Below are 16,634 nucleotides of genomic sequence, written 5' to 3' on the forward strand. Positions count from 1 at the left end.
ATAGGACAGGTGTGGAGGGATATGGACCAAACGCTGGCAGGTGAGACTAGTGTAGTTGGGACATGTTGGCCAGTTTGGGCAAGTTGGGCCGAAGGGCCTGATTCTACACTGTATCACGCTATGACGCTTTATTGTTCCGTTTTGGCGACACACTGTTTAGTTTAGGTTTTGGCTGATGTTATTTGTTGAAGCTTCAGGTGTTTTCCTTGTGTGGTGCCTTGTGGGGCTTAGTGTTGAGGGAAAATAAGTCCGTAAAAGTGGGATGACATTTCAGAAACCCGCCTTGAAGTGGCATGGATTTGTTACTCTCTCTGTGTAGGCCCCCAACCTTCAACCAAAGATTATAGAGCAGAGCAAGATTCTCCACTCTGCGAAAAAAGCGTAGTATGACGTGGGTATGACATGACGCCATTTTATTCAGCTGCAATTTACAATAATAATAACATTTACAATAATATTAACTAAATATGTGAAGTGATGGATGCTGTATGAAACCCTGTTCCCTACAACACTGATTACACCAAAGATGCTAGAGCGGATCAATCTTTGGAACGGATTACATCAAAGATACTAGAGGAGCATTGCCCGCTGCCTCGGGAGCACCGACTGCGAGCAGACGCTTGAGGCTGTCCCGCTGGCCGCCTTCATCTGGTATCGGGGGGACCGAGAATCAGGCCTAGACAAACTCAGGAGTGGAGGAAATGTCCTCTTCCCCCAAAGATACTGGAGGAGCCTCTAGTATCTCTGCTCTTCCCTGCGACCTGATGTAAGAGCAGATTGTATAACTGTGGAGTCCATCCCCGCTACCAAAGATGTCGTGTTTGGCATAAACAAATGGCGGCCGTGACGTTCCATTACGTACTACACGTCAGCCCATTGGATTTCGGAGTAGTGGTCTATCTTGCTCTGCTCTATAATCTTTGGCTTCAAAGCCCTCCTCCCATCAGGGAGGCGGTACAGGAGCCTTAGGTCTCGTACTAGTTGGATGAGGAACAGCTTCTACAACAACACAATCACACTGCTGAACTCGGAGTCCCGCCGATAGATTTCTCCAGTCTCTCCGTCCACATTGTTTGCTTATTCTGTATTTTTATTTCTAAATTGCACTATTACTACGGACTGACGCTAAACTGCATTTAGCTGTACCCTTACTTGTATCTGTGCAATGACAATAAAGTTGAATTGAATTGAATTGAATTGAACAACGTGCAGTTACCTAGCTCTGCGATCCCATTGTCCCCTGGATTTGTCCCCTGTGTTGTCAATATGTTGCCGCCAGCCTTCACCAACTCTTGTTCCAGCAAGTCAGCTTTCTGATTCCTCCCAAAATCTGTTCCTCTCCATGTGAATCCGAATCCCAATCTGTTGGACGCGACTCAATTTTGCAGTCCTGTCCCCTGAGCATAATTTGTTCATTTTGCATCCTCTCTGCTCAGCCGATATCTTAATTGTAAGGGAATATATTACATTGCTTGGTACAATGTATTGAGGTAACAACAAGTCCTGATTGTATTTGGTACATGTATTGCAAATAAAGTTTTTTTATTTTGGCGGGGAGTGGGGGAGACACATTTTGACCTTCGAGCTGATTCTTGATGATATAAGATTAACTTTAGTTTGGAGATACAGCGTGGAAACAGGCCCTTCGGCCACCAAGTCCGCACTGACCCGATCATCCATACATTAACACTATCCTACACAGAAAGGACAATTTTACAGAAGCCAATTAACCTGCACGTACTTGGAATGTGGACGGCAACTGGAGTTAGAAACATAGAAAATAGGTGCAGGAGTAGGCCTTCGAGCCTGCACCGCCATTCAATATGATCATGGCTGATCATCCAACTCAGTATCCTGTACCTGCCTTCTCTCCATACCCCCTGATCCCTTTAGCCACAAGGGCCACATCTAACTCCCTCTTAAATATAGCCAATGAACTGGCCTCAACTACCTTCTGTGGCGGAGAATTCCACAGATTCACCACTATCTGTGTGAAAAATGTTTTTCTCATCTCGGTCCTAAAAAATTTCCCTCTTATCCTTAAACTGTGACCCCTTGTTCTGGACTTCCCCAACATTGGGAACAATCTTCCTGCATCTAGCCTGTCCAACCCCTTAAGAATTTTGTAAGTTTCTATAAGATCCCCCCTCAATCTTCTAAATTCTAGCGAGTACAAACCGAGTCTATCCAGTCTTTCTTCATATGAAAGTCCTGACATCCCAGTACTCGGTGAAGACCCACGCAGTTCACGTGCAAACTCCGTACAGACAGCACCCGTCATCAGGATCAAACCCGGATTTAGTTTAGAGGAACAGCGTGGAAACGGGCCCTTCGGTCCACCGAGTTTGCGCCGACCAGCGATCACCCCGTGTACACCCCATACACTAGCAATTTCCCACAAGTTAGGGACAATTTACAATTTTGGGAGGAAAGGGGAGCACCCGGTGAAAACCCACGCAGGTCACAGGGAGCACGTACAAACTCCATATAGACAGCACCCGTTGTCAGGATCGAACCTGGGACTCCAGCGCTGTAAGGCAGCAACTCTACCGCTGCTCCACTGTAATGCCTTAGCCCCTTGCACCATAATCCCAGACTGGCTTTCAAAGCTGCATAGCTGTTTGAATGTTTGTGGGTGTTTTGGTATTCAAAACGCGGTTTAAAAATCAGGTGTTTAATATTGCAAATATATTAATGTAATTCAAATGAAATTGAACCACATACATAAAAATAATTATACAAATCATTTAGCACATTTACATTTAAAGCATAAATCGCCTATAATTTTCTTCCTATTCTCCCTCACTGTTTCTTGTCTTTGAAAGAATTGAGATGCTGGGCTCCAACCTGTTAATTTGCCCAATTGATGCCAGAAAACTGGAGGTAATTGGTGCTCCCAGCACTGGACTCTATGAGAGTCATTCAGCACGGAAGCAGGCCATCCATGTACTATCCTATCCATGTACCTATCTAAATGCGTCTTTAATGTGATGATCATACCTGCCTCCACTACCTCGTTGCATATAGTCAGGGTGTCGGGGGGTTATAGGGTGAAGGCAGGAGAATGGGATGGATAGGGAAAGATAGATCAGCCATGATTGAATGGCGGGGTAGACGTGATGGGCCGAATGGCCTAATTCTACTCCTATCACTTTATCAACATACTGTATACCCACCACCCTTTGTGTAATTAAAAAAAGTTACCTCTCGGGTTCCTATTAAATCTTTCCCCTCTCAGCTTCAATCTATGTCCTCTGCTTCTCGATTCCCTTTTCCTGGGCAAAAGTCCCCATGAAGAGTTGTGTGTTGGAGTGAATTAAACTGGCCGTAGCGATCAGTTTTCAAACTTGCCCAGGAGTGCCGAGCTTCTGCACTAAGGTAAATGCTGCCAGCATTTTTGCTGACATTCCAGGCAAATCAATTACTATGCGAAAGCTGTAACTAATGTAGTGCAAATATTACAGCTATTTTGCACAAGACATAGTGTGATGTATGACATTTAATTAATTTTGGCAGTACAGGTCAAAGGAAGAATGTTAGGCAGGATAATGGGAGAATTTGCTCTTTGACTAATGCCTTGGGAGTTTTTAAGCCCATTTGAACACCGGAGAAAACACGTGCTATGTCTCAGTGACTGAAATCATATAATGAAGGATTCCAACCAACTGGGCATATCTCCATCGTAATGTTCAATTTGAGTTAAATCATGTGTTTATCAAGTTAGTTATACTTATTTGATAAGACCTAACTTCATTCCAAGCCTTTGAAACTAAATGTAATTTTACAGCTGTGTTTTAGTTCAGCCTAGCAGTAGCTGTTTTCTAAAATGCAGAGGGCTTGGTATTGGAATGTGATCAACATTTTCTAGATTTCATAAAAAATCATTACATTATTGGATAGCAAGCAACACCAGCTTTTCACTGTACCTCGATACACATGACAAGAACAAACCAAAGGGTTTGATTTTAATTATCAAGCAAAAATACTGGCCGAGTAAAAGCACAAAGATAGAATACTAATATCAAGCCCTCTGCATTTTAGAAAACAGCTAGTTGCTGAAATGAACTTATTTGTGAAGTTACTTTTAGTTTTGAGATGCCGCTTTGAAACAGGCCCCTCAGCCCATTGAGTCCTCGCCAACCACCGATCCCCGCACACTAATTCCCCTGTTCCATAGCCAAATTTTTAGACGACTACAGGTGACTAGTCTGTCGCCACATAGTCACCGGGGCATCGCCTGTAATGTCGCGAGTAGTCTCCTCAGTCGTCCACAGAATCGTAGTGTTTTTCTGGTCGCTGCTGGAGGTGCTGGCGTAGGTTGTCGCCAGGATGACGTGGGTTGTCGCCAGTGCTGACTTCGGTGAATTCCATTGGCGACTACCTACGTCAACCTATGTCAGGTACCTGCGACTGAATTGTCGTGGGTGGAAGTTGGTATGGGTCGCCAGTTGTCAGTAGCTTGCCGTAGCTTTTTTTTTTTTTTTTTTTTTTTTGGTTTATTTTATTAGAAGTTAATACAGCACAAAACAGTACAGTGGCACCTAATTTTAGGTGCCAACTATGTAATACCGTAATCCATTCTATGTACAACCTCTAGTTTTATGTTATAAGAAGGAAGTAAGCAGGACAAGAAAAAGAAAACAATAGAAAGGGGAAAAAGTGGAAAAATAGATGGTAGAAAGTAGAAAAACGTGAAGTGTGTATATAAAAAAAAAAAAAAAAAAGGAAGAGAGAAAGAAAGTGGAAAGTAGAAATAGAAGAGAAGGCCCCTTAAAAGAGAATTTTTCAAATCTGTATTCGGAGATGTAGCTCTATCCGCGTCATGAACTGAAATCAGCAATCTTTACGGCACCGCTGCATCACATGATTCCAAAAAGTCGATGAAAGGAGACCAACTCCTTAAGAATTGGTCATATTTATCTATTAGTCGGAGTCTCATTTCTTCAAGGCGTGCTATGTCCATCATATTCCTAATCCACATTTTAACAGTTGGTGTGGTTGTATTTTTCCAAAAATTAAGTACCAATTTCTTTCCAATTATTAACCCTTGCCGTAGCTTGACTTCAAATAGGTGGTATGTTGTTGTAGACATTGTCGTGGACATTGGCGTAAGGGGGTCCAGTCGCTGGTTTTTCGGCGACCTGCTACGATTATGACAGTCGCCGTAAAAAATCGCCTAAGTGGGACAGGCCCATAACGCTATCTCCACACACTCAGGACAATTTACAATTTCACCAAGCCAATTAAGCCGACAAACCTCCAAGCTTTGGGCATCTGGGTGGAAACCGGGGCACCCGGAGAAAACCCACGCAGGTCACGGGGAGAACGCTCAAACTCCGTACAGACAGCACCCGAAGTCAGGATTGAACCCGGGTCTCTGGCGCCGTAAGGCAGCAACTCTATCGCTGCACCACCATCCTGCTTCTTTGGATTGACTCCCAATTACGATCTGTATGGGGTGCAGGATTAAAAATAGTGAAGTGATATACTTTTTCAGATATCATTAAACCTGATACTACTGGTACTAAAGAATATTTAAAGGTCCACGTAACAAAAGGTGATCAATGACAGAAATTATAAATTTTATTTGTTATTCATTTACTGACTTCAATTTCATTATTTTTTTGTCTTGCATCAAGCGTTCTGGGTTGCATTTTCGACATACAGACAATACAGTGCAGTGGCTCAGGGCAATGGAGTCCGTTGGGTTACCAAAGGTAAGAATGTTTTTTTGTCCAAACTGTACATTTATGCTTCAAATACTTATAAACATTTTCATCTTTGCTATGATAGTGCCTGCTATGATTTGTTCTGTACCTTTTTCATACGTCTAGTCTCCCTCTCCCCTGACTCCCAGTCTGAAGAAGGGTCTCGACCCGAAACGTCACCTATTCCTTTTTTCCAGAGATGCAGCCTGACCCGCTGAGTTAGTCCGCCACTTTGTGTCCATTCTTGCTCATTGTGCCCATAAATGTTGTGCTTCCATGTTTCTACAATACAATACAATACAATACAATACAATACAATTTATTTGTCATTTGAACCCCATTGAGGTTCAAACGAAATGTTGTTTCTGCAGTCATACACATTCTGGCACACACTCAGAACATAGAACAATACGGAATACACAAAAATGCTGGAGAAACTCAGCGGGTGCAGCCGCATCTATGGAGCAAAGGAAATAGGCAACGTTTTGGGCCGAAACCCATCTTCAGACTGATGGGGGGTAGCGGGGAGAAGATTGGAAAAAGAAGGAGGAGCGGGGAGAAGAAAGGAAAAAGGAGATGGGGCAGGTAGAAGAAAGGAAAAAGGAGGAGGGTTTCAGCGAAACGTTGCCTATTTCCTTCGCTCCATAGATGCTGATGCACCTGCTGAGTTTCTCCAGCATTTTTGTATACCTTCGAGTTTCCAGCATCTGCAGTTCCTTCTTAAACATAGAACACTACAGCACATGAACAGATCCTTTGGCCCATCATGTGCGTGCAAAGCAGGTTAAAGTAATCTCCTCTGCCTGCATGTGATCCATATCTCACCATTCCCTGCATATCCATGTGTTTATCTGAAAGCCTCTTAAACGCCACTATTGCATCTGCTTCCACCACCACCCCTGGACACCCACCACTGGCTACACCTCATTCATTTGGACAGCATCATGTCCAAACACTTCATCAGTGCATCAAACCTTGGCCCCATACGTCTCCTTTATAAGTTCATAAGTGATAGGAGCAGAATTAGGCCATTGGGCCCATCAAGTCTGCTCCGCCATTCAATCATGGTTGATCTATCTTCCTCTCTTAACCCCAAACTGCCTCCTCACCATGACCCCCGACATCCATACTAATCCAGAATCTATCTATCTCTGCCTTAAAAAGTATCCATTGACTTGGCCTCCACAGCCTTCTGTGGCAATATATACTTTGCCCCTCTCATCTTAAAGCTGTGCCCTCTAATCTTTGGCATTTCCACCCTGGAGAAAGGTTTCGTTGGTTTGCCCGAACAGCACTTTTATTGAGTATAAGAGAACTTTGCAAGTTGATCTGAGGTGCCTTGAATAATTAAATGATTTGTTGGGAGTGATGGATGGGAGCTGTTTCCTCTGGTGCGGATTCCATATCCAGCAGGCAAGAACTTAAACTTAGAGCCAGGGTTATCGTTACAAAGCACCTTTCACATGGTAGTAGAAGGGTGCCATTCATTCCCCTGAAAACCTGTTGCGATCAAGTCAAAAATAGAACTGCAAGCTTGGGCGTTTGTTGCTTAGTAAAGTAGATTATGGGTTCCTGGAGTGAAGGAACGTGAATTAACCCATGGTATGGATCCTATCCCATCTGGAAGTTCTCAGCGCCTCCAGTAAATTATGGTAGGCGTCAATAGATTTTGGATATTAACAGAATTGGGGAATAGGAGGTTATTGAAGGAAAGTAGTGATTCGGTAAAAAGTAATGTTCTTTTTGAATCACCGAGCCTAATGACTAGGTATCCAGAGTATCCTGCACCTTACATAGAAACATAGAAACATAGAAATTAGGTGCAGGAGTAGGCCATTCGGCCCTTCGAGCCTTCACCGTCATTTAATATGATCATGGCTGATCATCCAACTCAGTATCCCGTACCTGCCTTCTCTCCATACCCTCTGATCCCCTTGGCCACAAGGGCCACGTCTAACTCCCTCTTAAATATAGCCAATGAACTGGCCTCAACTACCCTCTGTGGCAGAGAGTTCCAGAGATTCACCACTCTCTGTGTGAAAAAAGTTCTCCTCATCTCGTTTTTAAAGGATTTCCCCCCCCTTATCCTTAAGCTGTGACCCCTTGTCCTGGACTTCCCCAACATCGGGAACAATCTTCCTGCATCTAGCCTGTCCAACCCCTTAAGAATTTTGTAAGTTTCTATAAGATCCCCTCTCAATCTCCTAAATTCTAGAGAGTATAAACCAAGTCTATCCAGTCTTGGTGCATTCAAGTGCATTCCTGAACCCAGACTTCTCAGCCTGTAGTTGATGTGGGGTTTATACAGAGTCATTGAGTGATATAGTGTAGGAACAGGCCCTTTGGCCCAACTTGCCCACACTGACCAACATGTCCCAGCTACACTGGTCCCACTTGCCTGTGCTGTGGTCCATATCCCTTCAAACTTGTCCTATCCATGTCCCTGTCTAACTGTTTCTTAAACGTCGGGATAGTCCCTGCCTCAACTACCTCCTCCGGCAACTTGTTGCATACACCCACCACCCTTTATGTGAAAAGGTTTCCCCTCAGATTCCTATTCAATCTTTTCCCCTTCACCTTGAGCCTGTCCTCTGTTGGGATGTGTTGGGCCAATTGGAGTTTGCAAACGGAAGAGTCTTGGGGACCACTCCCTCTGAATATTCCCATAACTGCGGATGATCCATATTCTATTAGCCTGTAGATCAAGCTCGAGTGGCTGAATGTATTTTTTTTGTTTCCTATGATGTTGCCACTATAGCTAAACCCTCTAATCTTTGACTTTCCAAACTGAGAAGTTCTGAATGTCTACCCTATCCAAATGTTTGTTCCACAATTTCATGTTGCTGCAATGAAGTTGTCAGGCTTCTTGTCCAGTCTAGGACCAGGTTTTGTGTGTCTTCCGTTTGGCTTATTAATTTATCAAATTATTTATCAGATCCACTTCATGCAGTCTATTTTAATTTCAGTGTTTCCATCACCAGCCCAATCTGCTTCCTTTAAGGTCAAAATATAGCTAATCCTTTAGCTTATTTTGTGAAATCTGTCTTTGGGAAGTGGTACTGTTAACATAAGAACCAGCCTGATATTTGACAAAATCCGGAAATGGAGATGAGGAAGGATTTATTTTGCCCGAAGGCAGTAAAATCTGAAGAATTACCAGCCCTCATTATATTAAAAAGAAATACTAGACTGTACAGAAAACCCATCAAAAAAAAAAAAAGAATGCTGGAAATCTAACTGTAAAACAAATACTGGAGGTGTTGAGCAGGTCAGGCAACATCTTGCAAGTCCATAGCTCCCTGAAAGTAGCCACATGAGTGACCACAGTGGTGGATTTGGAGTGAATTGGCTGGAACGAGATATTGGAAAAATCTTGAATGGTTTTCTTTTGGAGGCTGAGCAGTGTTCTAATAAAAGTATAAAAAATGATGAGAGGCATAGAAACACAGAAAAATAGGTGCAGAAGTAGGCCATTCGGTCCTTCGAGCCAACATCGCCATTCAATATGATCATGGTTGATCATCAGTACCTGCATTTCCACTGTATCCCTTGATTCCGTTAACCCTAAGAGCTAAATCTAACTCTCTAGAAAACATCCAGTGAATTGGCCTCCACTGCCTTCTGTGGCAGAGAATTCCATAATTAATATTCCATTAGTCTTTTCACCGTGGTGACATTGTTACATACTAGAGGGCATTGGTTTAACAGGAGCTCAGGGATGTTTATAGGGGATTTGTGAGGCAGGGAGTGGTGATTGCCTGAAAGTGCCAAGGGAGGTGGTTTGAAACTGATACAATCGCACTTTTTAACAGGCATTTTGACAGACATATGAGGAAGAGGAAGGGAACAGGGAGATCAATCAATCAATCAATCAATCAACCTTTATTGTCATCTTGCAAGCAACAGTTGTACAGTGCAAAATGAAAAGACGTTTCCCAGTGAATAGCGGAGCATCGCACATGAAATTTAAAACATTTCACACATAATAACACTAAAAACAATCCAGTCCCTGATGGAACAGTATAAATAGTTAAAAGCAGGTAAAACACAACGTTAAAATACAATAGCCAATCATAAAAAGCCGCAGAATCAAGTGACTGTGAGTACAGAGTGACTGTTTAGCAGCCTCACAGCCTGTGGTAGGAAGCTGTTTAGCAGTCTTGTAGTCCGGGCTTTGATGCTTCGATATCTCTTGCCTGATGGCAGGAGATCCAGGTGTATGTGGAGGGGGTGCAGTTAAAGATAAAGCACATGTGGGGGCAGATGGGGTTAGTTTAGTCTAGCATCATAGTCACTCCAGGGATGATGGCCGAAGGACCAAATGGTGGATGCTGAAGGCAGCAATTCTTTCTATTACATCACCTTAGATAGAGCCATGCATCTGTCCTATTTCCTGCCATGTGGATGAAATGGCAGCCAGTTAACGTTTTGCTTTGAGTGAATGCACCAGGAGCACCACATAGGTGTGGCTGATTAATTCCCTGGTTGCAAAGGCGGAACTCGCTAACAAAACATGGAGGGGACGGGGGAACACAATTTTTTGGCGGCCTTGCGCACACTCACACACACACAAGCGCGCGAGGCTTCGGAGGCTCAATCCAGCGCTAAAAGCGGAGATTTTAAAATCGGGATCACAAAAACTTGGGGGGAAGTCCCCCACCTCTCAAAACGTGGGGGGGACGTGTCCCCTCTGGCCCCCCCACGGGTTTTCCGCCCCTGCCTGGTTGGAAGGTTAGTCGTATGAAGTGGTGGCACAGTGGCGCAAGAAATTGCTAGAATTTAGAAGATTGAGGAGGGATCTTATAGAAACTTACAAAATTCTTAATGCCCCTGTCCCACTTAGGAAACCTGAACGGAAACCTCTGGAGACTTTGTGCCCCACCCAAGGTTTCCTTGGGTGGGGCACAAAGTCTCCAGAGGTTTCCGTTCAAGTTTCCTAAGTGGGACAGGGGCAGGGGCATTAGGGGTTGGACAGGCTAGATGCAGGAAGATTGTTCCCGATGTTGGGGAAGTCCAGAACAAGGGGTCACAGCTTAAGGATAAGGGGGAAGTCTTTTAGGACCGAGATGAGAAAAGCATTTTTCACACAGAGAGTGGTGAATCTGTGGAATTCGCTGCCACAGAAGGTAGTTGAGGCCAGTTCATTGGCTATATTTAAGAGGGAATTAGATGTGGCCCTTGTGGCTAAAGGGATCAGGGGGTATGGAGAGAAGGCAGGTACAGGATACCGAGTTGGATGATCAGCCATGATCATATCGAATGGCGGTGCAGGCTCGAAGGGCCGAATGGCCTACTCCTGCACCTAATTTCTATGTTTCTGTGTTAACTGGTAGAGCAGCTGCCTCTCAGCTCCCGAGACCTGGGTTCAATCCCGACCTCGATTGCTGCCTGCGTGAAGTTTGCACGGTCTCCGTGTGACTGTTTGGGGTTCCTACGAGTGCATTGGTTTCTTCCCACATCTCAAAGGCATGCAGATTAATTGGCCGCTGTTAATTGCTCCCAGTGTGTAGGGAGTGGATGAGAAAGTGGGATAATGTAGAACTAGCAGGGAAACCATTATTCCCTTCGTTGTATTACATTGAATCATCCTACCACAACTAGAGAGCAGTCCTGAACTACTATCTACCTCATTGTTTAGTTTAGCGGTACAGCGCGGAAACAGGCCCACCGTGTCCGCGACGACCAGCGATCCTCGCACATTAACACTTTCCTACACCCACTGGGGACAATGTTTACATTTACCAAGCCAATTAACCTACAAACCTGTATGCCTTTGGAGTGTGTGGTGGGGAAACCAAAGGTCTCGGAGAAAACCCACACAGGTCACGGGGAGGACGTACAAACTCCGTAAAGACAGCAACCATGGTCGGGATTGAACCCGGGTCTCCAGCGCTGCATTCGCTGTAAGGCAGCAACTCTACCGCTGCACTACCGTGACCCTCAGACAATCTTTGGTGACCTTCAGACTATATTTGATCAGACTTTACAAGCTTTACCTTGCACTAAACGTTATTCCCTTATCATGTATCCATACTCTGTAAATGGCTCTATAGTAATCATGTATTGTCTTTCCGCTGACTGGTTAGTACGCAACAAAAGCCTTTCACTCTACCTCTGTACACGTGACAATAAACTAAACTAAATTGAAGTATCACAATTTTTAAAAGTAGATGTGCCAATTGCTGCTTTTGATTTTTATTTTGTGTTAAAAAGGGAAGATATTCACATTACCACTGTCAGAAATGCCTGTCCTGTGGTGTTTTTGTAAACTGTGTGGGATGCTGACAGGAGGGAGCATTCTTTTTGCTTAAAAGCAAAGTTCTTGTTTCACAGAAGTCCTTTTGTAGTTCACCGTGCATCCTTGGAACTGCCGGATTTGAGAAGTTTGTGCGCTTAAAGTGCTCCATTGTGGACAAGTGAGGATCAAATGACGAGCCAAATTTCACCCTTGCTGAGAAAGATTGAGGTGATGAGTGGAGGAAGCTCTATAAACTTGTATTCACTGGAGTTTGGAAGGATGAGGGGATATCTTATAGAAACATATAAAATTATAAAAGGACTGGACAAGCTAGATGCAGGAAAAATGGTCCCAATGTTGGGCGAGTCCAGAACCAGGGGGCCACAGTTTTAAACCCCTTTTTCACGGGGCGACTTGACGCAAGAGTTAACCAGAGTTGAACATCGTGGGAGCCTCTTGCGATAACCGTACGGCATTCGTGGACCACCGTGGACCACCGTGGCGCTAACGGCAGGTACTCGTGTAACTTGGTGACTCGGGAGAAAATTCAAACAAGCTTGAATTTCTCCAAGAGTGACTTGTACACTTGTGGTTGAACATTGAAACATTATATGCACGTAGTGGCCAGTGCGATATCCGTACTGACTCTTGCGTGTACCGTGGGAACTCCTGCGAACGGTGAACCCAGAAGCTGGACAGAGGGGACAGAAGGTGAGTAAAAATTGTCTTCTGTGGGATTGAATTTAAAAAATAAAGATTTGCATCCACATATGGACATCAACTTATTCATGAGTTATGTTAATAAGATTCAAGAAATAACTATAATCTTTAAAAGGGACTTTTCTGAAAGGTCCCGCATTTTTATGGTCCGTGAGAAATTTTTCACAAGTACTTCTTTGAGAGATAGATGCTGCTTGGCCCGCTGAGTTACTCCAGCATTTTGATTCAGACAGTTTTTGATTATGAAGGATTCTGCGCTGACTCTTTACTCTGAAACACACGTTGGAAATTTAAACTTGGGCGCAATTAACATCGTCTTACTACTGTGGGAACTCTTTAACTCAGCGGGCAGACAGCAGTTAATTGTTGCTCCCTTCAGTTTCCCAGGGGGTCGGGACGGGACTGGAGTTGGGAGGGAAAGGTGGGGGAGTTGAGGGAGAGGAGGGGGAAACAGATGGGGGTGTCTTCATTTACTGGCGGCGGGTGTCTGTCACTGAAACAGGCATGTGAGATTTCACATCCATCTTGTATGTGCCTCTCTCTCTCTCCCTCCCTCCCTCCCTCCCTCTCACACAGGCTGAGAGACTCTGCCTCTGTGAGTGTACGTCTCTTTCTCCCCCTCTCCCACACACCGTAAGACCGAGGTACTGTGCTCAGACCATCTGTGTCTCCCACATACACAGTAAAACTCTGCTTTGTGTGTGTATATACGTCTCCCCTCATTTCTCTCTCTCCCCCCCATCATTTGTGCCACGTGATAATTTAATTACACTTGACAGTTTACAATGGTCTTTCAAGATTTAACGGGAAAGCTCGGGAGACGGACAAATCACTCGCACAAATAACAGAAATGGCGAGTACCGTGGGAACTCTTTGTCTACCCCCCCGTTATATCGTGTGATATCATGCTAGACCACGACCACTTCACTCTGGCTACATCTTCCATCGTCGCCCCGTGAGAAAGGCCTATTAGAATAAATAAGAGAGAGTTAGATAGAGCTCTAGGGGCTAGTGGAATCAAGGGAAATGGGGAGAAGGCAGGCACGGGTTATTGATAGGGGACGATCAGCTATGATCACAATGAATGGCGGTGCTGGCTCGAAGGGCCAAATGGCCTCCTCCTGCACCTATTTTCTATGTTGCTATGTTTCTATAACTCTGGCCCCAGAGTCATCCCAGAGCTCCCTTTCGTTCTGGGTTGCGAGGGCACTTTTGCACAACTTTGAATATCACAAGTTTAGCTTTACATGTTCAAAAATGTGATTTAGTTTAATTTAGTTTAGTTTAGAGATACAGCGCCCACTGAGTTTGCGCCAATCAGCGATCACCCCCACATTAACACTATCCAACACACACTAGGGACAATTTACCTGTACGTCTTTGTAGTGTGGGAGGAAACTGAAGATCTCGGAGAAAACCCACATGGTCATGGGGAGAAAGTACAAACTCTGTACATTCAGCACCTGTAGTAAGAATTTACCCGGATCCCTGGTGCTGCAAGCACTGTAAGGCAACAACTCTACCGCTGCACCACCGTGCCGCCCGTGATAGTTACTTGCCCAGATTGTTACTTTCAAAATCTCAATTGTGAATTGCCTTCGCTCCATAGATGCTGCTGCACCCGCTGAGTTTCTCCAGCATCAATTGTGAACCCTCAATAGACATTTTGCAATGATGGTTTCTGGAGCAAAGTGTGTGTGTGTGAGCAAGAATGGATATTTTTGATTTATTTTGCTCAACCTTCAGCTTGCCTTGGCATATGTAATACATGTCGTATCACATTAAGTTCCAAGATCCGTGCATTTCTTCACATACAAAATACATTTGGAAAAATGGATATGAAGCCCAAGGTTTACACACAATTTTTCTCAGGCAAAATTGAACTGAAGCTATTTGAGCTTCAGTTGTAGCTTGTCGAGGGGTGGCACGGTGGTGCAGCAGTAGAGTTGCTGCCTCACAGCACCAAAGACCCGGGTTAGATCCTGACTACGGGTGCTGTCTGTACGGAATTTGTACCGTAACCCTGTGACCACGTGGGTTTTCCCTGGGTTCTCCGGTTTCATCCCACGCTCCAAAGACATACCAGTTTGTAGGTTAATTGACTTCAGTAAAATTTGTAAATTGTCCCTAGTATGGAGGTTAGTGGTGGTGTGTGGAGATCGCTGGTCGGCGTGGACCTGGTGCACCAACGGGCTTGTTTCCCGTCGCATCTCTAAAATAAACGAAACTAAAGCAGAGCCAGCTTATCTCTCACTTATTTAGAAGAACGGGAGGTGAGCTCGTGGCCACGTATACAGAATCGTTGCTTGTTTTGACAGGATAGATGTGGAGTAAATATTTCTCCTGGTTCCAAAGTCCGGAACCGGGGTCAAACCGAAGATAAGAGTATTCAAGGCAGAGCTGAGAAGCAGGTTTCTAACCCAGAGGGTGGTGAATCATTGGGGTTGTCTGCTCAAAGGGCCTATGCAGGCTTAGGCCCCCGAGTATATTCAGGATGGAGATTTATTTTTTGATATTGGACAACTTTGTGCTTCTGGAAGTGACAGCCATGATCTCATTGAATAACAGAGGGGGCATGAAGGGCTGAATGGCCCACTCCCTGTTATCAATAGCACTATATACTGCATATGAATAAACCTTATTCAGATTAAAACTTGTAAATTCTCTGGTGCCTTTTTCCTGTTGCCATTAAAACAAAATTATGTTTACAGTTCTTCTACCCTTTAAAATGGTGTGAAATTTCCTGGTACAGTTTCCTCTCTGTGCCTGCCTCGCCGTCTGCAATAGGTGTAAGGGTGGTTATTTCTAATTCATAAGTGATAGGAGCAGAATTAGACCATTCGGCCCTTTAAGTCTACTCTGCCATTCAACCCTGGCTGATCTATCTTTCCCGCTTCACCCCTAATTCATAGAACATAGAACAGTCTGGTTTGGGAATTGCTCTGCCCAGGACAAGAAGGCTCTGCAGAGAGTAGTGCATTCAGCCAAACGCACTATGGGAACTTCACTCGCCCCCCTGCAGGATCTATACATCAGGAGGTGCAACTACAGAGCCAATAAGAACAGGGGAGACCCCTTCCACCCCTGCAACGGACTGTTCCAGCTGCTATGGTCAGGCAAACGCCTCCGCTGCCTCGCTGTGCAAACGGAGCGGATGAGAAGGAGTTTCTTCCCAGAGGCCATTAGGACTGTAAACTCCTATCTCACCAGGGACTAACTTTACTGCACCACTCTACTGCTTTTTTTAAATTGCTGTTTTTTTTCCCCTTTTTCCTTCCGCCCACAATATTTAATATGTAAAAGAATATGTGATTCTGTTCCTTTCTGTTTGTAGTTTGTTTGGTTGTTTTTTTGCACAAAGTCCGCGAGCATTGCCGCTTTTCATTTCACTGCACATATTGTATGTGTATGTGACGAATAAACTTGACTTGACTTGAGTACAGCACAGAAACAGACCAGACCCTCTGTCCCACAATGTCCATGATGTTCGGACCAAGTCTTTATATACCTGCTGTAATGGGGTGACCAGAACTGCATGCAATACTCCAAATGCAGCTTAACCAACGTCTTGTAGAGTTGAATCATGCTTTATTAATTCCTATACTCAATGCTCCGACCAACAATGGCAAGCACTGTATGTCATCTTTACTACTCCATCTACTTGTAGGGCCACTTTCAGGGAGTTATGGACTTGGAGCCCAAGATCCCTCTGTAATCAATTCAATACAAATCACTTCTGTATCTGTATCGTTTAAGAAGGAACTGCAGATGCTGGAAAATCAAAGGTAGACAAAAATGCTGGAGAAACTCAGCGGGTGAGGCAGCATCTATGGGCGACGTTTCAGGTCGAGACCCTTCTTCAGACCTTTTGTATCTACCTTCTACCTTCTGTATCTGTGTTTTGACGTACAATCACCGTCACTGGTTGTCGCATATGTTAGGGGGGGGTCATGTGCAAAGACACAATT

General features: G+C 44.4%; 1 protein-coding gene across 1 annotated transcript in view; it reads left to right on the plus strand.

The window, feature by feature from the left end:
• iqgap2 (IQ motif containing GTPase activating protein 2) overlaps positions 1 to 16,634 on the plus strand; it is a 320,956-nt gene that overhangs the window by 152,710 nt on the left and 151,612 nt on the right. Inside the window, exon 4 of the mRNA XM_055631389.1 lies at positions 5,640 to 5,717. Coding sequence (XP_055487364.1) covers positions 5,640 to 5,717 — 78 coding nt within the window. The remainder of the gene's footprint in view (positions 1 to 5,639; positions 5,718 to 16,634) is intronic.

The sequence above is a fragment of the Leucoraja erinacea genome, chromosome 3, assembly GCF_028641065.1.
Source record: "Leucoraja erinacea ecotype New England chromosome 3, Leri_hhj_1, whole genome shotgun sequence".
In the NCBI taxonomy this organism is placed as follows: domain Eukaryota; kingdom Metazoa; phylum Chordata; class Chondrichthyes; order Rajiformes; family Rajidae; genus Leucoraja; species Leucoraja erinaceus.